This window comes from Oncorhynchus mykiss, chromosome 19 (genome assembly GCF_013265735.2).
Source record: "Oncorhynchus mykiss isolate Arlee chromosome 19, USDA_OmykA_1.1, whole genome shotgun sequence".
Lineage (NCBI taxonomy): Eukaryota > Metazoa > Chordata > Actinopteri > Salmoniformes > Salmonidae > Oncorhynchus > Oncorhynchus mykiss.
Genome location: NC_048583.1, coordinates 17630132 through 17655464, shown reverse-complemented (window position 1 = coordinate 17655464; position 25333 = coordinate 17630132). Strand labels below are relative to the sequence as shown.

Sequence of the window (25333 nt, the reverse complement as noted above, 5' to 3'; positions counted from 1 at the left end):
GAGCGTGGCTGAGGTGCACCCATGACCAGCTCTGAAACCAGATTGCATAGCGGAGAAGGTGCGGTGGGATTCGAAATGGTCGGTAATCTGTTTGTTGACTTGGCTTTCGAAGACCTTAGAAAGGCAGGGTAGGATAGATATAGGTATGTAGCAGTTTGGGTCAAGAGTGTACCCGCTTTGAAGAGGGGGATGACCGCAGCTGCTTTCCAATCTTTGGGAATCTCAGACGACACGAAAGAGAGATTGAACAGACTAGTAATAGGGGTTGCAACAATTTCTGCAGATAATTTTAGAAAGAAAGGGTCCAGGTTGTCTAGTCCGGCTGATTTGTAGGGGTCCAGATTTTGCAGCTCTTTCAGAACATCAGCTGACTGGATTTGGGAGAAGGAGAAATAGGGAAGGCTTGGGCGAGTTGCTGTCGGAGCTACAGTGCTGTTGACCGGGGTAGGGGTAGCTTGGTGGAAAGCATGGCCAGCCATAGAAAATTTTTTATTGAAATTCAAAATTATAGTGGATTTATCGGTGGTGACAGAGTTTCCTATCCTCAGTGCAGTGGGCAGCTGGGAGGAGGTGTTCTTATTCTCCATGGACTTTACTGTGTCCCAGAACTTTTTTGAGTTGCGGGAAGCAAATTTCTGCTTGAAAAAGCTAGCCTTGGCTTTTCTAACTGCCTGTGTATATTGGTTTCTAACTTACCTGAAAAGTTGCATATCACAGGGGCTGTTCGATGCTAATGCAGAATGCCATAGGATGTGTTTGTGTTGGTTAAGGGCAGTCAGGTCTGGAGAGAACCAAGGGCTATATCTGTTCCTGGTTCTAAATTTATTGAATGGGGCATGCTTATTTAAGATGGTGAGGAAGGCATTTAAAAAAAATAACCAGGCATCCTCTACTGGTGGGATGAGGTCAATATCCTTCCAGGATACCCGGGCCAGGTTGATTAGAAAGGCCTGCTCGCTGAAGTGTTTCAGGGAGCGTTTGACAGTGATGAGTGGAGGTCGCTTGACCGCTGACCCATTACGGATGCAGGCAATGAGGCAGTGATCGCTGAGATCTTGGTTGAAAACAGCAAAGGTGTATTTAGAGGGCAAGTTGGTTAGGATGATATCTATGAGGGTGCCCGTGTTTACGGCTTTGGGGTGGTACCTGGTAGGTTCATTGATAATTTGTGTGAGATTGAGGGCATCAAGCTTAGATTGTAGGATTGCTGGGGTGTTAAGCATGTTCCAGTTTAGGTCACCTAGCAGCACGAGCTCTGAAGATATGGACATATGGTGTCCGGAGCACAGCTGGGGGCACAGGGTGGTCTATAGCAGGCGGAAACGGTGAGATAATTGTTTTTAGATAGTTGGATTTTTAAAAGTAGAAGTTCAAATGGTTTGGGTACAGACTTGGATAGTAGAACAGAACTCTGCAGGCTATCTCTGCAGTAGATTGCAACACTGCCCCCTTTGGCCGTTCTATCTTGTCTGAAAATGTTGTAGTTAGGGATGGGGATTTCAGAGTTTTTTGGTGGTCTTCCTAAGCCAGGATTCAGACACGGCTAGGACATCCGGGTTGGCAGAGTGTGCTAAAGCAGTGAATAAAACAAACTTAGGGAGGAGGCTTCTAATGTTAACATGCATGAAACCATGCCTATTACGGTTGCAGAGGTCATCAAAAGAGAGTGCCTGGGGAATAGGAGTGGAGCTAGGCACTGCAGGGCCTGGATTCACCTCTACATTACCAGAGGAACAGAGGAGGAGTAGGATAAGGGTATGGCTAAAATATATGAGAATTGGTCGTCTAGAACGTCTGGAACAGAGAGTAAAAGGAGGTTTCTGGGGGCGATAAAATAGCTTCAAGGTATAATGTACAGACAAAGGTATGGTAGGATGTGAATACAGTCGAGCTAAACCTAGGCATTGAGTGATGATGAGAGAGATATTGTCTCAGATGGGCGTTCAGGTAACGTCGCAATGGAGGGGCCAGTTGGATAACTCCCCCGGGCAGATAACGTCAGTAGTCCAGTTGTGAAGGCCCGGTGGGGCTCTGCATAGGCAGTAAAACGGGTCCGGATAGGTGATTGTAGCCCAGGAGTGGCTGATGGAACTCTTCAGCTGGCTAGCTCCGTAATAATTGATGTTTGCTCCGGGACCGACGTAAGCCAATAGTCACTCGGATAGCAGCTAGCTAACTGCAAGATCCAGGTGTAAATTTCCAGAGCTTGCGGTAGAAATCCGGGGATATGGAGAGAAAATAGGTCCGATATGCTCTGGTCTGAGTCGCGTTGTACAAAACTGGCGATTAAAGACATTAATGACACTCAGTTGTGTCCTATTACTCATTATGATTTCCCTGTTAAAGGGGGGGGTTCTGGTTTCCTTTGCAGCTTTAATTGTTTACAGGGGGTGTTTGTTTCCTGAGTGAGTTTTCAAGACATAGTGGGGGGTTTTCCCCAGTGTACTGTGATCCTGCGGCTACTGTTTATCAGTAAAGCATTTATGTCTATCCTTAACCACTGACTCCTCGTCTGGTCTCTTCCCTGCACATGGGTCCAACCTCACCACGTCACATTGACCTTACCGCTGTGTGTCTGACCTCATGCCGTGGACCTATCAGGTATCAGAGAGCAGGGACTGACACAAACACACACTCTGTTATTTGCATGTGCCTATGGGCACACACATACGCACACAGCCTGACCTAGTTAGGGAGAGTTTAGCCTTGTGCAATGTGCCTTGTAAAAATGTAAATTCCAATGAGAAGAGTATAACTCCGGAGTATAACTCACAAAAAAAATGTATATGTTTACCTGTGGCCAATAGGCATGACGTCTGTATGCATAAAACAAATGGATGTTAGATGTATGTGTGAGTACATATAAGCACAGATAGAACAATAAGACAGATATTTCACCGGATGTATACACTTGAAGCATCCGCTCGGCGTGGCCGGCAGTGGGAGAAGATGGAACGAGATGGATTTTGGTCGGCATTTTGCTCATTTTCTCGTCAATGAAATATTTGATCTCAATTCAGTTTTCTGTTCCCCAAAACTAGAATCTGTTACGAACAGAGTGGACTAAAGTTTCGTAGACTTTACCCTTTGCAAAAACAACAAAAAAACAACAAAACAATATGTTGTTTAGAAGGAGAGCAAAGGCGAATTGAGTTATTGCACACACGCACTTCAGAGTAGGCGGTCCCTAACATACATATGCAAATGATTGTGAGAGCATGCCAATAGGATCTCGCTAGCTCTTGATTGGCTCTGCCCACCACCTTCCTTGTTCTGCCCACTATGACTCATTTGTTCCCATTTGAAATGACCGGCTGTGGTCTTTCTTGGTTTAGTTATACAAAATGTTTGATATAAGTGTGAATAAATGCCAGTCTATCTGTGACTGTGTGTGTAGGTAAAGCAGGTTTGACTGAGGGTCTATTACCTCTCTGGCGCACAGGCCTGCATCCAGACTGGGACTTCGGCCAAAAATAGCTGCAGTGGTCACATACCCAGTCCCACTTAACTACACCTGTACACTACATGGGAACACATCTATGTTGCACAGAATATCTGGTTATTACCATGACTGGAGAAGTGTTTAAAGAGAAACTTCACCCTTTTTCAACATGAAATTGGTCAACTCTAGCACCACCCTAACATCAAATCAAACTTTATTTGGCACATGCGCCGAATACAAGTGTAAACACCGTGAAATGCTTACTTACAAGCCCTTTACCAACAGTGTAGTTCAAGAAAGAGTTAAGAAAATATTTACCAAATAAACTAAAGTAAAAAAATATAAAAAGTAACACAATAAAATAACAATGAGACTATATACAGGGGGTACCAGTCAATGTGCGGGGGGGGGGGGGGTACAGGTTATTCGAGTAGCAGCAGTGTACAAAACACAATTTTTACGAAACAATTCGTAAAAATCCAAATAACACAGATCTTCATTGTAAAGGGTTTAAACACCGTTTCCCATGCTTGTTCAATGAACCATAAAGAATTAATGAACATGCACCTGTGGAACGGTCGTTAAGACATTAACAGCTTACAGATGGTAGGCAATTAAAGTCACAGTTATGAAAACTTAGGACAGTAAAGAGGCCTTTCTACTGACACTGAAAAGAACCAAAAGAAAGATGCCCAGGATCCCTGCTCATCTGCGTGAACATACCTTAGGCATGCTGCAAGGAGGCATGAGGACTGCAGATGTGGCCAGGGCAATAAATTGCAATGTCCATACTGGGTGATGCCTAAGACAGTGCTACAGGGAGACAGGACGGACAGCTGATCGTCCTCGCAGTGGCAGACCACGTGTAACAACACCTGCACAGGACCGGTACATCCGAACATCACACCTGCGGGACAGGTACAGGATGGCAACAACAACTGCCTCAGTTACACCGGGAATGCACAATCCCTCCATCAGTGCTCAGACTGTCCGCAATAGGCTGAGAGAGGCTTGACTGAGGGCTTGTAGGCCTGTTGTAAAGGCAAGTCTTCACCAGACATCACCAGCAACAACGTCGCCTATGGGCACAAACCCACCGTCGCTGGACCAGACAGGATTGGCAAAAAGTGGTCTTCACTGACGAGTCGTGGTTTTGTCTCACCAGAGGTGATGGTCGGATTCGCGTTTATCATTGAAGGAATGAACGTTACACAGAAGCCTGTACTCTGGAGCGGGATCGATTTGGAGGTGGAGGGTCTGTCATGGTCTGGGGCGGTGTGTCACAGCATCATTGAACTGAGCTTGTTTTCATTGCAGGCAGTCTCAACGCTGTGCGTTACAGGGAAGACATCCTCCTCCTTCATGTGGTACCCTTCCTGCAGGCTCATCCTGACATGACCTTCCAGCATGACAATGCTGCTCGTTCTGTGTGTGATTTCCTGCAAGACCAGAATGTCAGTGTTCTGCCATGGCCAGCGAAGAGCCCAGATCTCAATCCCATTGAGCACGTCTGGGACCTGTTGGATCGGAGGGTGAGGGCTAGGGCCATTTCCCCCAGAAATGTGGGGGAACTTGCAGGGGCCTTGGTGGAAGAGTGGGGTAACATCTCACAGCAAGAACGGGCAAATCTGGTGCTGTCCATGAGGAGGAGATGCACAGCAGTACTTAATGCAGCTGGTGGCCACACCAGATACTGACTGTTACTTTTGATTTTGACCCCTCCCCCCTTTGTTCAGGGACACATTATTCAATTTCTGTTAGTCACATGTCTGTGGAACTTGTTCGGTTTATGTCTCAGTTGTTGAATCTTGTTATGTTCATACAAATATGTACACATGTCAAGTTTGCTCAAAATAAACGAAGTTGACAGTGAGAGGACATTTCTTTTTTTCCTGAGTTTAGGTCCTGGATGGCAGGAAGCTTGGCACCAGTGATGTACTGGGCCGTACTCACTATCCTCTGTAGCTCCTAAAGGTCAGATGCCGAGCAATTGCCATACCAGGAGGTGATGCAACCGGTCAGGATGCTTTTGATGGTGCAGCTGTATAACTTTTTGAGGATCTGGGGATGGGACCCATAGGGTGGCGCACAACTGGCCCAGCGTCGTCCAGGTTTGGCCGGTGTAGGCAGTCATTGTAAATAAGAATTTGTTCTTAACTGACTTTCCTAGTAAAACAAATGTTAAATTACATGTTTTTTTTCTGTTCCGGTTCAGTATGAGCACATTCCAGATACAATACCCTTATGTCATATAGATGTGCTTTTAGGTAATCTTTGCCTGCTCATAATTGACTAAAATCACATGATTCACACCCGATGATGTCATCAGTGTCTCCGGATGATGCCATCGGTAAAAAACATATTTTCTTCTATCTTTGTAACTACAAAACATAACCCGAACTGAGGGGGAAAAGGTGTTGTCGTGCCCTCTTCACGACTGTCTTGGTGTGTTTGGACCATGATAGTTTGTTGGGGATGTGGACACAAAGGAACTCTCGACCCGCTCCACCACAGCCCCATCGACGTTAATGGGGACCTGTTCAGCCCGCCTTTTCCTGTAGTCCACGATCTGCTCCTTTGTCTTTCTCACATTGAGGGAGAGGTTGTTGTCCTGGCACCACACTGCCAGGTCTCTGACCTCCTCCCTATAGGCAGTCTCATCGTTGTCGGTGATCAGGCCTACCACTGTTGTGTCGTCAGCAAACTTACTGATGATGTTGGAGTCGTGTTTGGCCACTCGGTCATGGGTGAACAGGGAGTACATGTGAAAACGGCAGGTTTCTATGTTTTGTAGTTACAAAGATAGAAGAAAATATGTTTTTTCTGATGGCATCATCCGGAGACACTGATGACATCATCGGGTGTGAATCATGTGATTTTAGCCAACTATGAGCAGGCAAAGATTACTTACTACCACATCTATATGACATAAGGATATTGTATCTGGAATGTGCTCATACTGAAACAAAACAGAAAAAACAAACATGTAATTTAACCTTTTATTTAACTAGGCAAGTCAGAAAAAAATATTATTTACAATGACGGCCTACACCGGCCAAACCTGGACGACGCTGGGCCAATTGTGCGCTGCCCTATGGGACTCCCAATCATGGCAGGTTGTAATGCAGCCTGGATTCAAACCAGGGTGTCTGTAGTGACGCCTCTAGCACTGAGATGCAGTGCCTTAGACTGCTGCGCCACTCGGTAGCCCAACATGGGAAACCCCTGACCTCTCTGCTCCTCCCTCAGCTGAAACTTGTGTCCCCTCAGTTTTAGTTGTACGTCCCTAATATAAAAATAGCAAAAAAAAACGTATAATTATTGAGTGACAGCTTGGTGAAAAAATCTGTATCTCCGCTGCGCTGTATCGACAAGCGGCGCAAGGAGAATGTCTCCATAGCCCTCTCCACCTCCGAGTCTTCCTGAAGGTCTTTGAACAGAGGAGGCGGCCAGGTTAGCCTAGAATCCTACCCTAGCCGCAGGTTTTCAGTCCAAACACGTTATTTTAATAGCAACCGGTTCATAGGAAGAGAGTGGCTGGAATACTCAATATAATTCCAATGCAAGAACCCAAATGATGCCCCGCTGTATAGCTAGCTACATATCGGTATGTTTCCTCATAGAGAGAGATACATTCTGTTATGGTTTGTAGCCTACTGGTTTTCGTGGTTGTAAATGGAACTGTACGTATTGGAAACATGTTTATTGTCGGCATTGCTTAATTGATTATGTGGGTCGAATATGACCCACAGAAGTGTATTGTGCCATATCACAACGTGTTGCTGTACTCATGAGCGGAATGGTTTTCCATTTTTGAAGTGGGCCTTTACTGGTCTATTTGTGTGGCAAGACAGCTGTGCGTGGCTGCATCTCACTGTAGTAGCCTGTGTTCTGGCTATTCGGATCTCCAGTCACCTTTTTGATTACTGTGTTTGTTTACTGTTTAACGTAACCAGCCTAAATATCGATCGTGCCTTTGTCGATCTGCTATTTTATTTACTAGGTCTACTTGGTACAGTTGTTTTGATCTGTTCGCATTCATTCGTTCACATTCGCCGGGATTCTAAGCCAAACTGCTTGCTATTCAGTATTTTAGTTTGCACGCATGAATAACTAGGCGACTACTTTCAGCATTTTGTTAGCATTATGTTGGCAAGACAGCTGTGTGTACGGCTGCATTCATATAGGCTGTTTGTAATAGGTACATTACACTATCTATCTTGTAGTCTACATTCATCACCAAGATGGGCCTTGCTTTAGTGTGTAGGGCGCTGTCCATTGTTCTGATACAGCGCAGCGGAGATCGGCTACTTTAAAAGCACTCAATCAATGGCCTCTGCATTTGAACTCTGTTTATTGCGGTATAGCGTGGCACCAGGTCTGAAGAATCCCCCTCCCCTGTCCATTTTGGTTGATCTCTCTCTTCTTACTATCTCGCTCTCCATCTCGTTCGTCTGTCTGTCTCTCTGATTCTTTCCACCCCGATGCCCCCCAGCAGAACAGATAAAGTTGTATCTCAACCTTGACAGGGACAGACAGAGGATGGGCCCCAAATGGCACCCTACTGCCTTTATAGTTCACTCTGTAGGGAATAAGGTGCCCATTTGGGATGCATACAGAGAGACAGCACCTGCCACACGAGTCCTATCCACAATGACTGACTGACTGACTGTCTGTCTGGCTGGTCGTGGTATGATCGCTATGACGAATATCACCAACGGGATGTCACGTCACTTCCAACCGTCACTCAGACGGAGACGGCAGGTAGCCTAGCGGTTTAGAGCATTGGGCCAGTAACCGAAAGGTTGCTGGTTTGAATCCCAGAGCCAACTAGGTGAAAAATCTGTTGATGTCCCCTGAGTGAGGAACTTAACCCTAGTTGCTCTGGATAAGAGTCTGTTAAATGACGAAGCAAAAAAAACAAGGAGATGTGGCTTGATAGTCATAGTTTCAACAGTGCTTGATGTGGACTGAAATGGGTGCTGGTACTGTTTTATAGAGGAGCCTGTACATATTACTGGTGTGTACTGGCCCAATTCAGGCACTGGTCATAAGTCTTTTTTTTGTTTTGTGTGCCAGTGGAACCAAATGGGAAAAAGGGGAAATGGTCTGTCAATGAATTCTCTTTCCCTTCAGCAGGAAGATGGCGCCGACAGACATAGCAGCTCTGCTCCTAGCTCCTAAGCAACTTTGGAGTGTTTTTTTGTCCTTCACCCAGTACCCTGCCGTGAACTTAAGTCACTGTCACTAGCCGGCTACCACCCGATTACTCAACCCCTGCATCTTAGAGACTGCTGACCATTGTACATAGACATGGAATCACTGGTATCTTTAATAATGGAACACTGGTCACCTTAATGTTTACATACTGTTTTACTCATTTCATATGTATATACTGTATTCTAGTCAATGCCATCCCATTCAACCATTGCTGTATAAATACTATTCTATCCTACGTCTTCCACATATATACTAAATATTCTCTCCACATACTGTCCATAATGTCTATACATCCCATCATATATTTATGTTTATACTCCAGACTCCGACATTGCTTGTCCTAATATTTGTATATTTATTCCATTCTTTTACTTCTAGATCGGTGTGTTTTGTGAATTGTTAGATACTACTGCGCCGTGGGAGCTAGGAACACAAGCATTTCACTACACCCGCACCAACATCTGCCAAAATATGTGCATGTGACCGATAAGATTTCATTTGATTCAAAAGAGAATTGGAAAGCATCATTAATAAGAAATCCAGCAAATCTTTTAGAGGAACAGTGGAAGTTGATAAAGATCTTCTTTATTGGTAAACATAATAATAAAGAAGCACTTCTATCAACTTCCACTGTTCCTCCAAGAGTTGCTGGAATTCCAATTCCTGCTGTATACACCAGCGAAGGCAGAGTAAATACACAATATGTTAACACTGGCACCACCATTCACTGGCCATGTCATGAACAGATCAGTCCACCGACACCAACTAACTGTGAAGTGTGTCGAGAGCGAGAGAGATGACGTCATAGAAGGTTTGCATCACAACCATGTCTGTGGCCCTGGTTGATTAGTGCTGTTGGCATGGTTATAGGTTGGTTTACTACTACTAGTAATATGGAGTTCAAATGGATGGTCACAGATCTCTTCTTAAAACCAGGGGTGGTAAAACCACCTCTCTTTCGACTCACTCTCAGCTGTTTCCCCTAGTGCGGCCAGTCACTTGACCTCTCCTCGTGCTCCCCTGTGTGCGCACTAACAGCTGCGTCCAGGTGACACCGGTGGTGCCACCTTTTACGTGGACAGCGCATGGACTGCCCGTTGCCGCGTTCAAATCTGGACCTATTTCTAATTATACAAAGTTGACTATAAACAATGTACTGGTCACCCTCCATTATACTACTCTTATGGCTAAACGACACCTGAAACGTGTCAACAACAAATGTGATAGATATATATATATATATATATAATTAGCGCCAAACATACTAGTGTCAACATATTAACTTTAGCATTGTTTAAACTGATATAAAATCATCCTTGTCACGCTGTCTACACAAAAGGCATGTACATTCATAGGAAAACAAATGAAACTGTCATATAAAGAATGAAATAGAATGAGGGGAAAAAACAAATATTCAAGAGAAGTCTTGTGCCATGTGCGTAAAGTCAAATTCCTCTTACCACACACAAAAGATTCAAATTTCTGAACATGCAAAACCCCAAAATATGACAGAAATTACTTACTTCAGAGGATAATCCCTGAAAGAATCGATATCTACGGTAAATGGTTTATTTCCCGTCTTTAGTGGGAAAAAAAAGCGGGACTTAAACTGTTCATGTGTTGCTATAACACGTTACAGTCAGTTACTGTGGGTCTTGTGAAACTTCACTTTCCATTCGGTTAGTTCCTCGTCACAACTTCATTACATCTGCATGGCTTTAAACCCCTCCTCTCGCCTTCCAACGGTCTATATAAAATGGGACACCCCCCCACAGCAACAAGTTTCCACTTACGCATGCACGCCCAGCTGTCAGTGGTACTTTACAGCTGTCAAATCTTCAAACCCTGCTCTACTGCGCCACCTTTCGGCGATGTAAAAAATATATATACACTAACAGCATGTTTTTCCTGGTGAGGTTAGCCAACATCAGCGTTTCCCAATGTAGGCTGCTTTTTTGCCCTAGCACTACACAGTGGATTGAAGTACCCAACTCTTCTTCAAGCTTCGATTTTTTTTTTTTGGGGGGGGGGGCAGGACCGAGCTTGGGAAACCATGGACGACATGGTGAGGGGCCATATTGAGACACATTGTGGCTTTACAATGTGAAGAATACCCTAACCACAGCCATGTATTTAAATACATTGCTCTGACCTCTAACTGTCAAATTAGCAACCACAGAAACGTACATTTAAATTAACAATTTTATTGTTTTCATCCCATAAAGCATTTTCAATATTTCAAATAGCAGTAATGTGGCAGACAGCAATGGAACAATTTACAATAAACAAAATACATTCCCACTTTAATTCAGTCAAAATTAAATGTTGTAAAAAGTTCCAATTACTCCACTCAATGTTTATTCCTTTGAAGTTGTTAATTTAAGAATTATTTTGCTTATTGGTTTCAGATGAAGACAGAGAGCACTTGCAGAACGCTAGTAGAGAAACAGAGATGGAAAGAAAAGAGACCTCTTCTCTCAGCATCTCTCCCTCATCCCCCTTTTCCACTCCTCTCATTCTTACACCTATTAATGATTTTTATAATAACCCTTTACTACAAAAAAATTGCACCCCTAATTCTTTACAGGCACAGTAGGGGTACTACAGATGCCACAGCGACAATTAATCAGAATTACCGTAGTAGTTCTCAATCATAATAAACAAAAAACAATGTTGGGGGGGGGGTTAGCAAATTTGGTGTGTAGTCAAAAAAACACAAGTGTTCCCAGCCCTAACAAACCCACTACTATAGGGGAAGTGGTATTGGTGTCCACATAAGCAGACTACACAACTTTGTACCTTTAGTTCATGGTGTGATGTCAGAGTGGCTGTTAAGACTATCAAAACACATGATCAACTAGTAGAATGGTAGAGTAGCCTAGTTGAAATATGATGCAATTTCTCAGGCCGACAACAATGTCAGAGATGTTGGAGCCTTCCGGAGAGGCAAGTCTACTACTTCTAGGCCTACGTGAGGAACTTTAAGGACGCAGCTGAAATCGTGTGGAGGACAGAACGAATCTGGTAACGCAAAAAGATGCCAAGCCTGCACCTAAAGCCCATTACTACCCAACCTAGACAGTTCTAGTATAGAGCAACAGTCAGCGTGTTTGAGGAGGATGTGTTTGAGCAAGGCACAGCGCAGAATCGCTAATCTTGATCACATAACGAGTAGTTATTTAGAATGCAAGGTGATTTGGAGATCAGTGATTCTGAGCAGTCCATCTGCAATGTACCAGTAGTCAATCTCAAACATGCATGATGATAAGGAGACAAAGGGTATGATGTCATAAAGAGTAGCCAACCTTAATCAGAACCGTACATGGAGGCAACATCCATTCTGTAGCAAAGAAGTTAGGTATAGAAATCTGACAAATCAAAAAAAGAAAACAATTCCGTGTCGTTAATAAATATGAATAGTGCAGTGAAAACGAACGCAAAATCTTTTACTTTTCAAAATTCAGCTTTGCCAGCCCATAACCCTAAGAAATACACATTAAAGAAGTACTCTGCTGTCCTTCTCTAGACACAGTTTGATGACACCTAAATTAAATATGAATTGATTAATTTCTGAAGCTGACTGGAATGTCAAGTGTGTGGCCAGTCTGACTGATGCTGGAAGATTCTTCAGCTTTCCCTTTCCATCCAGTCATCCCTCCATTCCCTAGACTGGACTGAAGAAGCTGCTTTCTCTCTATCTTCCCACCTGTCACCTTACAGGTAGAGAAACTGGAATGAAATTTATAAGTACTATCTTATGTTAGAAATCATCTATAGACAGGAATTTACCTTTCAAAATTGAATAAATATGCAGGAGAGAGTTCAAGACACAAGCAACAGCCATATTCAATCAAATCCGCTAAACAAGCTTTCTGGGGAGAAGTTAAATTGAAAAAAGATAAACACTCATTCTGAGCGGCCAGAAAGATAGTTTGAATCAACTACAAAGTTGCGTTTCTTCTCTGCTTTGTCCCACATTGTAAAAATGGTGTTGTCAAGGAGCTACGTGAACCCAAACGTGCGTTCTTTCTGCACAAGAGGAGTGTTATTTTCAAGAACTATTCCGGTAACACGTTAAACCAGGCATGATTAAATAGGACCTTGAGTTTTGTAAAATCCCTCACTTACGCTCAGGGCCCGTATTAAAAAAGTCAGAGTGATGAGCTAGGTTGTATCAGCTCCCTCCTCTTCACTTCCTTTGTATCCCTCTTCCTCTCACCGTCTCAGATTGTTCACCTTTCATCCCTGGCTTTATCCCTCTAAAAATGTATTTTTTTAATGTTTCCTTTCCCTGCACTCCATCTTCACCTCAACTTGCTCCCCTATTTATTTTATAGTTCCTTCCCTTTCATTCATTCCCCAAACCCCTCCCACCCCATCTTCTCCCCTTCACTCATAGAACATGTTAGTAATATCAGAGTCCAGGCTGTAAATCCAGATTAGTAGCGGGAACGACATTAAAACAAACGACCAGGACACGCCCTTGAACGCCCTGCTCACGGCGGCGGTCATGCCCCCTGGCCCTTGACCCCTCCGCCGGCGCTCCCGCTCCTCCTCCTGGCGCTCCACGTTGGTACCCGGCTCGATCCAGTTCCGGGCCAGGAACTTAAGAGCCTCGTCCATGAAGATGACAGGCAGGGACATCTTGAGGACCACAACCCACTGTGGCCATGACAGGGGGCGGATCTGGAACACTACCTGGATGGGAGAAAAGGCAAGGGAGAGAGGGGAGAAAAGGCAAGGGAGAGGGGAGAAAAGGCAAGGGAGAGAAGGGAGAAAAGGGAGAGAAGGGAGAAAAGGAAGGGAGAGAAGGGATGGGAGAGAGAAGGCAAGGGGTGGTTAAACAATGAGATATCGGAGGAGAACAATGTAACACACAGGCACTTCATTGTACAGCAGAGGTCATTTTGGCAGTTAAAAAAAAAAATTCAGTCAAGTCTTAGTCCCATTTTTTGGCATTTGAATAATGATTTAGTCTGTCAAAATAATGAAAACAATGGGACCATTTTGGTCAACTAAAATGTCCTTTCATTTTAGTCACATGACATTTGTACTGCCTCTTTAACCTATAGTAAATATTAAACATATCACTGACTTCCATGTGTATAAACATACATAACCTTGTCCTACCAAGATATTTTTCTGCATTAGATCATATTCTTCCACAAAGCATAAATAATATTATATAAACTCAGCAAAAAAAAGAAACATCCTCTCACTGTCAACTGCATTTGTTTTCAGCAAACTTAACATGTGTAAATATTTGTGTGAACATAAGATTCAACAACTGAGACAAACTGAACATGTTCCACAGACATGTGACCAACAGAAAATGAATAATGTGTCCCTGAACAAAGGGTGGGGGGTCAAAATCAAAAGTACATTCGTAATCTGGTGTGGCCACCAGCTGCATTAAGTACTGCAGTGCATCTCCTCCTCATGGACTGCACCAGATTTGCCAGTTCTTGCTGAGAGATTTTACCCCACTCTTCCTCCGGGCACCTGCAGGTCCCCAGACATTTCTGGGGGGGAAATGGCCCTAGCCCTCACCCACCGAGCCAACAGGTCCCAGACGTGCTCAATGGGATTGAGATCCGGGCGCTTCGCTGGCCATAGCAGAACACTGAAATCACACACAGAACGAGCAGTATGGCTGGTGGCATTGTCATGCTGGAGAGTCATGTCAGGTTGAGCCTGTAGGAAGGGTACCACATGAGGGAGGAGGATGTCTTCCCTGTAAAGCACAGCGTTGAGATTGCCTGCAATGACAACAAGCTCAATCCGATGATGCTGTGACACACCGCCCCAGACCATGACGGACCCTCCACCTCGATCCCGCTCCAGAGTACAGGTCTCTGTGTAATCCGACCATCAGCCCTGGTGAGACAAAACCGCGACTCATCCGTGAAGAGTACTTTTTGCCAGTCCAGCAACGGTGGGTTTGTGCCCATAGGCTCAAATGTTGTTGCCGGTGAGGACCTGCCTTACAACAGGCCTACAAGCCCTGTTCAGCCTCTCTCAGCCTATTGCGGACAGTCTGAGCACTGATGGAGGGATTGTGCGTTCCTGGTGTAACTCAGGCAGTTGTTGTTGCCATCCTGTACGTGTCCCGCTGGTGTGATGTTCGGATGTACCGATCCTGTGCAGGTGTTGTTACACGTGGTCTGCCACTGCGAGGACGATCAGCTGTCCGTCCTGTAGCGCTGTCTTAGGCATCACCCAGTACGGACATGGCAATTTATTGCCCTGGCCACATCTGCAGTCCTCATGCCACCTTGCAGCATGCCTAAGGCACGTTCACGCAGATGAGCAGGGACCCTGGGCATCTTTCTTTTAGTGTTTTTCTGAGTCAGTAGAACATTTATGCCAGATGAACGAACACACACACACACTTACAGGCAGGGGGTCAACGTAGAGGATGAGGAAGTGGAGCGCCATGGAGAGACAGATAGCTCCCACCAGCCAGGGGTTGGACCAAGGAGGCATCTTCAGCAGGGACTGGTTTTCTGACAGACTGAGGACAAGGACACACACAGCGGTGCTCAGAAATGGACCAGTACAAACTCATAAGATGCCAATAGAATATTGATATTAAACACAACAGAGCTCTGGATATCAGTACAAAGTCAGATGTCAGTAAAATATCCACACATATACTAAATAATCTGATAAAAATCTGTACTCGATTGAATAGGCATGCATATCATGATCTTTGTTTGTTTAATTTGACGTAAATATTTATGTCTGATTGAAAAGAGAAAAGGTGGACTACAAATGCATTACAAATGCAATAGAACTGAATGAACTGTACAGTCAATATTCATACATGTAGAATGTAAATAGAAATGTTATCGTACGAGAACTAAAAACTTGTTCTGTGTCGCGTCACAAATAATCATCTCTGTGACCGATGCTAAGTACCGCAAGGAATCGTTGGGAGTTGCAGTTTTAGTAGCGTACCTGTTGAGGGCGTTACACATCTCTATGGTAACGAGCACGGACAGGGCCATGGTCATGGGGTAGGGCGACTCGAACACTGAGCACTGCACCCCCGCAAAATCCCCGTGGCCTTCACTGCACTGGAGATAGTGGGACTGAGGAGGAGGAGGAGGAGGAGAGAAAATAGAGAGAGCAAAAAATATATAAAAAGAGCAAGATGGGGAGGGAGTGAGAGGTCAGAGATGTTAAAGTAAGAGAAGTGAGAGAAGAGAGGGACGTGTTCTTACCAGTTGGTAGAAGGAGAGTTTGGGTCCGTCGTGTGCTGCCATGAACCACCAGGCTGCAGCTCCTACTGTGGCCGCTCCCACGTAGCCTGAGAGAGAGGTCAAAGGTTAGATGTGTATATTCTAGAATCCCAGCTGATATTGTGACGTAAAAATCAAATCGTCCAAATGTTATTGGTTTACAAATACATCAGTCACAAAGCACTCATGAGGCTACCTCTGCAAAGTATACAAGCTCAAAATACTGTCTGTTCATAATCTATAGCCTCAATGCGGTATCTGCCATAGATCGAGATATACTAGATTTACTCACATCCGACAATGAGGTATCTGCAGAAGAGCCAGCCGGAGATGAGTGGCTCCTTGGGGGAGCGTGGGGGGCGGGACATGATGTCCAGGTCAGGGGGGTTGAAGCCCAGGGCGGTGGCCGGGAAGCCGTCTGTCACCAGGTTGACCCACAGCAACTGGACTGGGATCAGGGCCTCGGGCATGCCCAGCGCAGCCGTCATGAAAATACTGGAGGGGACAGGGTCGGAGTGAGAGAGGGATACAACATAATAATTCAGAAATCCTCTTTCACTGTCCCAGACTACTTTTTTCCCCTCAAGTTAATCCCTTCAACCATCCCTCCTTTTAAAATGTTCCTTCTCCCTATTGTCACCTGACCTAAAGAGTACTCCTAAATGTCCACCACTGTTCTGTTATCCTTCCCCTTTATTTATAACCGTAACCCCACCACCCTCTCTCCCTCTCCACACCATACAACCTCTCCTATAAACGGTTTCATTTTGTTATAGATGGCTTTCCCTTCCTCTCCTCTAATCCATCCCTCTCGTCCCCCTTCCCCCTATCCTCACCAGACAACCTCTCCTATGTTGGAAGAGATGAGGTATCGTATGAACTGTTTCATGTTGTTGTAGATGGCTCTGCCCTCTTCTACAGCCGCTACGATGGTAGAGAAGTTATCATCAGCTAAGATCATCTCGGAGGCGGACTTGGCCACAGCCGTGCCTGAACCCATGGCGATACCGATCTCTGCCTTCTTCAGGGCTGGCGCATCATTTACTCCATCACCAGTCTGAGAGTGGGATGGAGGGATGGGGCAAGAACAGGCAGTGAGTCAAAACAAGGGAGGAAACGCATGAAAGGCCCCACACAATGCAAACATGCCTTTTTAAGTGTCACAAAGTAGAGCCCTAGACAGGAACACACTGTTGCCAGAGATACACACACACTTTCACCAACCCCCTAAACACACTCACACATCCCCCCCTCACCATGGCTGTGATGTCATCAAGGCTCTGTAGGTACTCCACGATACGGCTCTTGTGTGTGGGTTCCACGCGGGCAAAGCAGCGTCCGGTACGACAGGCCTGCCTCTGGAGGTGGGGGGGCAGCTCGTCAAACTCCCTCCCCGTCAGGCCCCCTGAGAACGGGTCGTCCCTGCCCGCCTCCTCCTCCTCCTCCGTGATGATGCCCACGCGACGACAGATGGACATGGCCGTGCCCTTGTTGTCACCTGGGGGGGACGTGAGTTTAGAGGCAAGACGTTAGAGATGACACCCAGCAGGCAAAACGGTTTGAAATTGCGTTATTAGGCCCGGGCCGATACCAGTATCGTGATACTCGATAGTGTCGTGGTAAGTAAACAAAACACAAAGCGGATTTAACTTAGAGGAAAAAAATCCAGAATGCCACATTTATTTAATTTTCCAAGTTAAAGCAAACAATATTTGACATACAGCAGCTTTTTAAAGGACAAAAAAAAGTTTGGTCTACATCGTGTTTGCATTTTTGCCATTGAAAAAATATTGCAATACTGCTATCGTCCCGGCCTTTCACGTTATAATATAATTTTAAGGTAGACGAGTGGGAGGCTAGAAATTCTGTTCAAGTTGACTTTATTGAATCCCCTCGGATTTAGTGTCTTGCATCTCCCCATCCAACAAACACGTATCACAACACAACAAACAACCGAGGGAGTGTGTGCGAGGCGTGTCATACCCGTGATCATGATGACCCGGATGCCAGCCTGTCGACACATGCGGACCGCACCAAGTACTTCCTTCCTGGGGGGGTCCAGCATCCCCACGCAGCCCACGAAGGTCAGGTCCGACTGGGGGGACATTGTTGTTTATTTAACGCTAATCAAATAAAACTATTTGAAGTGCCTTTAAAATCCACAACACACTTTATAGTCAAAAATCAATAAAAAGAGATTTAATAAAAAGTGCATAATAACACAAAGGATGAAATAATCCTAAAAATCACTCACCTCGTAGTCGGCGAAGGTAGCCGAGTTCTCCAGGTTGAGGGAGCGTATCTCGGGGGGTGAGTCCCGGGTCGCCATGGCGAGGCATCGGAGGGTGTCCCGCCCCGTGGCCCACTCCCTGACGGTCCCCTGGAGCTGCTCCCGCCCCGCTGGTGTCATGGGCACCCGCGCGCCCCCGTTCACCCGGATCCAACGGCAGCGCTCCAGCACGCTCTCCGGAGCTCCCTGGGAGAGAGAAGACAAGTTGATACAAAGTGAGGAGAGAGAGATAGAGAAAGAGCTCAGAAGAAAGAAACGCGTAAGGAACAGAAACGACAAGAAAGAACAGAGAGAGGAGAGAGCTGACCTTGACAAACATCTTGGCCCCCGTGGCAGAGCGGCTGAGCTTGTTGGGAGAACAGAACACTGACATGGACTTCCTGTCACGAGAGAACTCCAACGTCAACTCCTTCCTCATCAACTGTTTAATCACCTGATGGAGAGGATATAGGGAGGGAGAGAGAGGAGATATCATTCAATCATCCTGCCAGGAGGTAAATTAGGTCAGCACGTCTCAAATGGTACACACAGATTTTTTCAAAAGCACGGACACAGATTTTTTATTTATTTTACAGACACACACCGAGCAGCAGGCAGTAGCTCTCTCGACAGCGGACAGTCCTCGGAGGTCTGTGTCGAACACATTCATCTTCTCCACCAGACAGCACAGGGCCGTCTCTGTGGCTTCGCCTACCTTCTCATACACACCCTTAGACTGGGGGGGGGGGGGACACACACACCCACAGGTTAAGGGTCAACAAGGATATTATTTGAATGTATTATTCCAAACAGATGCTACTGGACTGGAACAAAAAAAAGTAGCTCTCCAGGACTAGAACTAAGAAGTGTCTGTCTGTGGACATTTGTATGCATCATGGTGTGCAGGGCAGGGCAGTGGTTATATATGGTGTGCAGGGCAGAGCAGTGGTTATATATGGTGTGCAGGGCAGAGCAGTGGTTATATATGGTGTGCAGGGCAGAGCAGTGGTTATATATGGTGGGCAGGGCAGAGCTGTAGTTATATATGGTGGGCAGGGCAGAGGTTGTATATGGTGTGCAGGGCAGGGGCTATGGTGTGTAGTGTAGTAGTTATGATGTGCAGGGCAGTGGTTATATGGTGGGCAGGGCAGTGGTTATATGGTGGGCAGGGCAGTGGTTATATGGTGTGCAGGGCAGTAGTTATATGGTGTGCAGGGCAGTGGTTATATGGTGTGCAGGGCAGTGGTTATATGGTGGGCAGGGCAGTGGTTATATGGTGGGCAGGGCAGTGGTTATATGGTGTGCAGGGCAGTGGTTATATGGTGTGCAGGGCAGTGGTTATATGGTGTGCAGGGCAGTGGTTATATGGTGTGCAGGGCAGTGGTTATATGGTGTGCAGGGCAGTGGTTATATGGTGTGCAGGGCAGTGGTTATATGGTGGTCAGGGCAGTGGTTATATGGTGGTCAGGGCAGTGGTTATATGGTGGTCAGGGCAGTGGTTATATGGTGGTCAGGGCAGTGGTTATATGGTGTGCAGGGCAGTGGTTATATGGTGTGCAGGGCAGTGGTTATATGGTGTGCAGGGCAGTGGTTATATGGTGTGCAGGGCAGTGGTTATATGGTGTGCAGGGCAGTGGTTATATGGTGTGCAGGGCAGTGGTTATATGGTGTGCAGGGCAGTGGTTATATGGTGTGCAGGGCAGTGGTTATATGGTGTGCAGGGCAGTGGTTATATGGTGTGCAGGGCAGTGGTTATATGGTGTGCAGGGCAGTGGTTATATGGTGGGCAGGGCAGTGGTTATGGTGTGTAGTGTAGTAGTTATGGTGTGTAGTGTAGTAGTTATGGTGTGTAGTGGTTATGGTGTGTAGTGTAGTAGTTATGGTGTGTAGTGTAGTGGTTATGGTGTGTAGTGGTTATGGTGTGTAGTGTAGTGGTTATGGTGTGTAGTGGTTATGGTGTGTAGTGTAGTAGTTATGGTGTGTAGTGTAGTGGTTATGGTGTGTAGTGTAGTGGTTATGGTGTGTAGTGTAGTGGTTATGGTGTGTAGTGTAGTGGTTATGGTGTGTAGTGTAGTGGTTATGGTGTGTAGTGTAGTGGTTATGGTGTGTAGTGTAGTGGTTATGGTGTGTAGTGTAGTGGTTATGGTGTGTAGTGGTTATGGTGTGTAGTGGTTATGGTGTGTAGTGGTTATGGTGTGTAGTGTAGTGGTTATGGTGTGTAGTGTAGTGGTTATGGTGTGTAGTGTAGTGGTTATGGTGTGTAGTGGTTATGGTGTGTAGTGGTTATGGTGTGTAGTGGTTATGGTGTGTAGTGGTTATGGTGTGTAGTGTAGTAGTTATGGTGTGTAGTGTAGTGGTTATGGTGTGTAGTGGTTATGGTGTGTAGTGGTTATGGTGTGTAGTGGTTATGGTGTGTAGTGTAGTGGTTATGGTGTGTAGTGTAGTGGTTATGGTGTGTAGTGTAGTGGAGTGGTTATGGTGTGTAGTGTAGTGGTTATGGTGTGTAGTGTAGTGGTTATGGTGTGTAGTGGTTATGGTGTGTAGTGTAGTAGTTATGGTGTGTAGTGTAGTAGTTATGGTGTGTAGTGGTTATGGTGTGTAGTGTAGTAGTTATGGTGTGTAGTGTAGTGGTTATGGTGTGTAGTGGTTATGGTGTGTAGTGTAGTAGTTATGGTGTGTAGTGTAGTGGTTATGGTGTGTAGTGTAGTAGTTATGGTGTGTAGTGTAGTGGTTATGGTGTGTAGTGTAGTGGTTATGGTGTGTAGTGGTTATGGTGTGTAGTGGTTATGGTGTGTAGTGTAGTGGTTATGGTGTGTAGTGTAGTAGTTATGGTGTGTAGTGTAGTAGTTATGGTGTGTAGTGTAGTAGTTATGGTGTGTAGTGTAGTAGTTATGGTGTGTAGTGTAGTAGTTATGGTGTGTAGTGTAGTGGTTATGGTGTGCAGTGCAGTGAGCAAAGTGGGCTGGCACTGTTCTCACCTCGTTGTAGTCCAGAGAGGAGTCGTTACACAGAGCACAGATAGAGGCCATCTCCACCAGGCCCTCATACTGACTACACTTCACTATCGTCTCATCCTTATAACTGGGGAAGAGAGAGAGAGGGGACAAAGAGAAGAGAGTTAAAGGTGGATATGGAAGATGACATGGGGAGAGATAAGAGGGAGAGAGGGTAAGAGAGAAAGGGGAAAGATGGAGTAAGAAGTAAGGGATTGTGAAAAGCCAGAAGAGGGGGAGAATGAGACCAGAGAAAGAAAGAAGTAGAGGGGAACCAAATATTAGAAAGATAACATTTCTCAGCATCTTAAAGGTCCAGTGCAATCAGAAACGTGATTCATCTGTAATATATATATTTCCACACTGAGGTTGAAATAAAACGGAACTTGTGAAAAATGATAATGTCCAATTGACAAGACTGCCTGAAATGTCAGCCTATTTTGGTGGGATAGAGTTTTGGCCAGCCTGGTGACATCACCAGGCAGTAAATTAGTTAATAGACCAATAAGAGTCCAAACCCCTCTGCCAATAACAGGTAGTTTTCAGTTTTCCCCTCCCCACTCAGACAGTCCTAGCAAAATTGGGGATGAGTGAGTCGTCATGACGTCTAGTGCTTTCAAGACAACTGGAAACTCCAAAGAAATGCGGACAAATCATGACCTCCCTGATCTTCAGTTCACAATTTCAGCGCTCTAGAAAGATGCGAGAGTTTCTGGCATGGAATTTCATGTTGGATGACCATTCAAAGAGATTTTTCCCGGTCGGGGCTCGTTTTGTTCCCGAGTTCCCCGTTGTCTTGAACGGACTGAAGTCCGATATTTCCAAGTTCCCAGTTGTTTTGAACATGGCAATCATCAGTTAAAAGGTTAAAGGCACTCACACTTCCCCTTCCGGGGCGTAAGTCGATCCGGTCACCGAAAACTCACTCAGGGCGCATCGCTCCCCTGACACACTGTCCACAACAAATATCTACACACACACATGCAGATACAGACAGACCGGGTTAGAAAATACACACTCATTGTCACAATCAGTTAGGTTAGGTCAGCATCAGGCTGAGTGTCTGTCAATCAACATGCCAAACCATTCCACTTTCAGGTCAGCTCCAGGAAACCAAAAGTGGTTACTCATCTCCCATCTCCATTTTTCCCCCCTCCCTCCCTCCCTCCCTCTCACCCGGTGGACAGACATCTGGTTGGTGGTGAGGGTGCCAGTCTTGTCGGAGCAGATGACAGAGGTGCAGCCCAAGGTCTCCACAGAGGGCAGACTGCGGACGATGGCATTCTTCCGGGCCATGCGTCTGGTCCCCAGAGCCAGGCAGGTGGTGATCACAGCGGGTAGGCCTGTGGGCGGGCAAGATTGAATAGGGTGAAGGGACAGTTAAATATATGGTTCCATAATGGTTCTTCCGAGTCATGTAACAAAAGTACACTGGCTGATCAATCTATTTATCGAGTTAAGAGCCTACATGGACACAGAGAGGAGCTGTCTTGAGAGAATTCATTTTGATTTAGATTGCTCAGAATAGAATAGAATTGACTCATGCTCTACTTTGTGTGTGTCACATGGAGGCAGAGAAAGAAATAAGAGAAGAGAGATAGGAAAGAGAGAGGTGGTTGGTCCCACAACGTACCCTCAGGGATGGCAGCTACAGCCAGTGCCACAGCGATCTTGAAGTAGTAGACGGCCCCTCTGAGCCAGCTGCCACCGTGGACCGGGTCATTGAAATGGCCCACGTTGATACCCCACACTGCCACACAGATCACTGTGATCACCTAGAGTGAGGGAGAGAGCCTGTAATCACAACACTGCCACTCACAATTTTTTAAAACATTTTTATGTTATTTAACTAGGAAAGTCAGTTAAGGAACAATACAGCTGACAGATTACATAAAATGAATGAGGAAAAGAAAGAGGGAAGAGAAGTAAAGTCCTTGTACCTTGGACAGCTGTTCTCCAAACTGGTCCAGTTTCTGCTGCAGCGGTGTTCTCTCTGGGTCTGTAGCAGCCATCTCGTCGCGAATCTTCCCGATCTCAGTCTGCACCCCTGTAGCTACCACCACACCTATAGCTCTGCCCGCCGCAATGTTGGTGCCCTGGAAGAACAATGATACAAAGCAATGTGTTGGTACACTCTTAACTACTACAGGAGTTTGATCTGATAAGCAGCATACTTTTCCAGATCAAATAGAAACACGAATCAAGAGAAGAAAAAAAAAAAACGTAGGGATTAGTCAACACAAGAGCAGAAAGACGTCTTTTCAACCAGAAATACACACTGTATTTTCAACATTTTGTCAAAGACATTTAAAACCACAAAGAAGTGTTTCCAACGTCTTGTGCTCCTTGGGTAGATGTATTATAAATCACAAATTGTGTTCTGACTATGTAGGTGGTGTGCGGGGGGGGGGGTCAACAACATGCATCTCACACATTCGGTATCGTTTAGTGATATACAGAACAGAATCCGTATGTGGGGGTAGGTCTAGTACCAACACAGCCCTCGATGGTCCAGTTCGATGGCTCCACTATCAGTACATTGACCTGGAAGACAGTGGTCTTGAAGCTCGTTCACCTGGCTCTTCAGAAGTGCATGAGGAGCACTTTAGTAGGTTACATCACACAGTATATTGTGTATTTTTGTACGTGTCCTGTGCAAACAATGTGAGTGATGTTTTATTCTACAAACGGTTGAGTCACACCTTCAACACTCACATCAAAGCATCACAGTGCACACACACAGTCCTGAGTTCTGGTTCCTCTCTCACACCATATCTCCCATTAGATCAATAAAACACACACACACTCGCTCTCACACACACAAACAAATGTGCACCTTTTAGCTTGATGCCTTAATCCCACGTGCTGTGCTGGTCTATTTCTAATCAGATAATGACCCCCCCACCCCCCCCCCACCCCCCACCCCCCACCCCCACCACTTACAGAGAACAGCATGTTTTTCTTGTCCTGGTTGACGGCTCGCGGGTCAGGCACTGGGTCTGTGTGTTTGATCACAGACACCGACTCCCCCGTCAGGATGGACTGGTCCACTCGCAGTGTGGTGGAGCGGATGGAGGTCAGCCGGATGTCTGCTGGGACTTTATCACCCACTGGGGGAAAACGGGGCGGAACGGGGAGGTGTTGGTTCAAGTCTTACATTGCAGAAATATGTGGACACCCCTTCAAATCAGTGGATTTGGCTATATCAGCCACACCCATTGCTGACAGGAGTATGAAAATTCAGCACAAGCCATGCAATCTCCATAGACAAACATTGACAGTTGAATGGCCCATACTGAAGAGCTCAGTGACTTTCAACGTGGCACCGTCATGGGATGCCACCTTTCCAAGTCAGTCTGTCAAATTTCTGCTCTGCTAGAGCTGCCCCAGTCAACAGTAAGCAAACAGACACCTCACAAGTCCTCAACTGGCAGCTTCATAAAATAGTACCCGCAAAACACCAGTCTCAACGTCAGTGAAGAGGCGACTTCGATGCTGACCTTCTAGGCAGAGTAGCAAAGAAAAAGCAATATCTCAGACTGGCCAATAAAAATAAAAGATTAAGATGAGCAAAAGAACATAGAGCATGGACCGAGGAACTCTAGTAGGCCAACATCCCGGAGTCACCTCTTCACTGTTGACTTTGAGAATGGTGTATTACGGTACTATTTAATGAAGCTGCCAGTTAAGGACTTGTGAGGCATCTGTTTCTCAAACTAGACATCCTAATGTACTTGTCCTCTTGCTCAGTTGTGCACTGAGGCCTCCCACTCCTCTTTCGATTCTGGTTAGTGCCAGTTTGCGCTGTTCTGTGAAGGGAGTAGTACACAGCATTGTACGAGATCTTCAGTTTCTTGGCAAGATCTCACATGGAATAGCCTTTATTTCTCAGAACAAGAATAGACTGATGCGTTTCAGAAGAACGTTTTTTGTTTGTTTCTGTTTTTGAGCCTGTAATTGAACCCACAAATGCTGATGCTCCAGATACTCAACTAGTCTAAAGGAGGCCAGTTTTATTGCTTCTTTAATTAGCACAGCAGCTTTCAGCTGTGCTAACATAATTGCAAAAGGGTTCTCTAATGATAAATTAGCCTTTTAAAATGATAAACTTGGATTAGCTAACACAATGTGCCATTTGAAAACAGGAGTGATGGTTGCTGATAAT

The 25333-nt window shown here is 45.6% G+C and overlaps 2 protein-coding genes across 3 annotated transcripts in view; both read right to left on the bottom strand.

Annotated features, from left to right (window-relative positions):
* The window catches only part of LOC110498668 (large neutral amino acids transporter small subunit 3), a 36812-nt gene extending 26456 nt beyond the window's left edge, over positions 1 to 10356 (bottom strand). The window contains exon 1 of the mRNA XM_036954372.1: positions 10186 to 10356. The gene's annotated coding sequence lies outside the window, so the exon portion shown is untranslated. The remainder of the gene's footprint in view (positions 1 to 10185) is intronic.
* Positions 10357 to 10850: 494 nt separating this feature from the next.
* Positions 10851 to 25333, bottom strand: part of LOC110497447 (sarcoplasmic/endoplasmic reticulum calcium ATPase 2) — a 19190-nt gene continuing 4707 nt past the window's right edge. For both annotated transcript variants that reach the window (XM_036954371.1, XM_036954370.1), the window contains exons 7-23: positions 24112 to 24278; positions 23109 to 23264; positions 22802 to 22943; positions 22345 to 22511; positions 22049 to 22137; positions 21154 to 21256; positions 18780 to 18911; positions 18504 to 18629; positions 18161 to 18382; positions 17890 to 18001; positions 17163 to 17404; positions 16743 to 16963; positions 16199 to 16401; positions 15889 to 15974; positions 15623 to 15756; positions 15059 to 15176; positions 10851 to 13360 (exon numbers count right to left, since the gene is read on the bottom strand). In XM_036954371.1, the coding sequence (XP_036810266.1) occupies positions 13052 to 13360; positions 15059 to 15176; positions 15623 to 15756; positions 15889 to 15974; positions 16199 to 16401; positions 16743 to 16963; positions 17163 to 17404; positions 17890 to 18001; positions 18161 to 18382; positions 18504 to 18629; positions 18780 to 18911; positions 21154 to 21256; positions 22049 to 22137; positions 22345 to 22511; positions 22802 to 22943; positions 23109 to 23264; positions 24112 to 24278 (2729 nt within the window). In that variant the 3' untranslated portion in view covers positions 10851 to 13051. The remainder of the gene's footprint in view (positions 13361 to 15058; positions 15177 to 15622; positions 15757 to 15888; positions 15975 to 16198; positions 16402 to 16742; positions 16964 to 17162; positions 17405 to 17889; positions 18002 to 18160; positions 18383 to 18503; positions 18630 to 18779; positions 18912 to 21153; positions 21257 to 22048; positions 22138 to 22344; positions 22512 to 22801; positions 22944 to 23108; positions 23265 to 24111; positions 24279 to 25333) is intronic.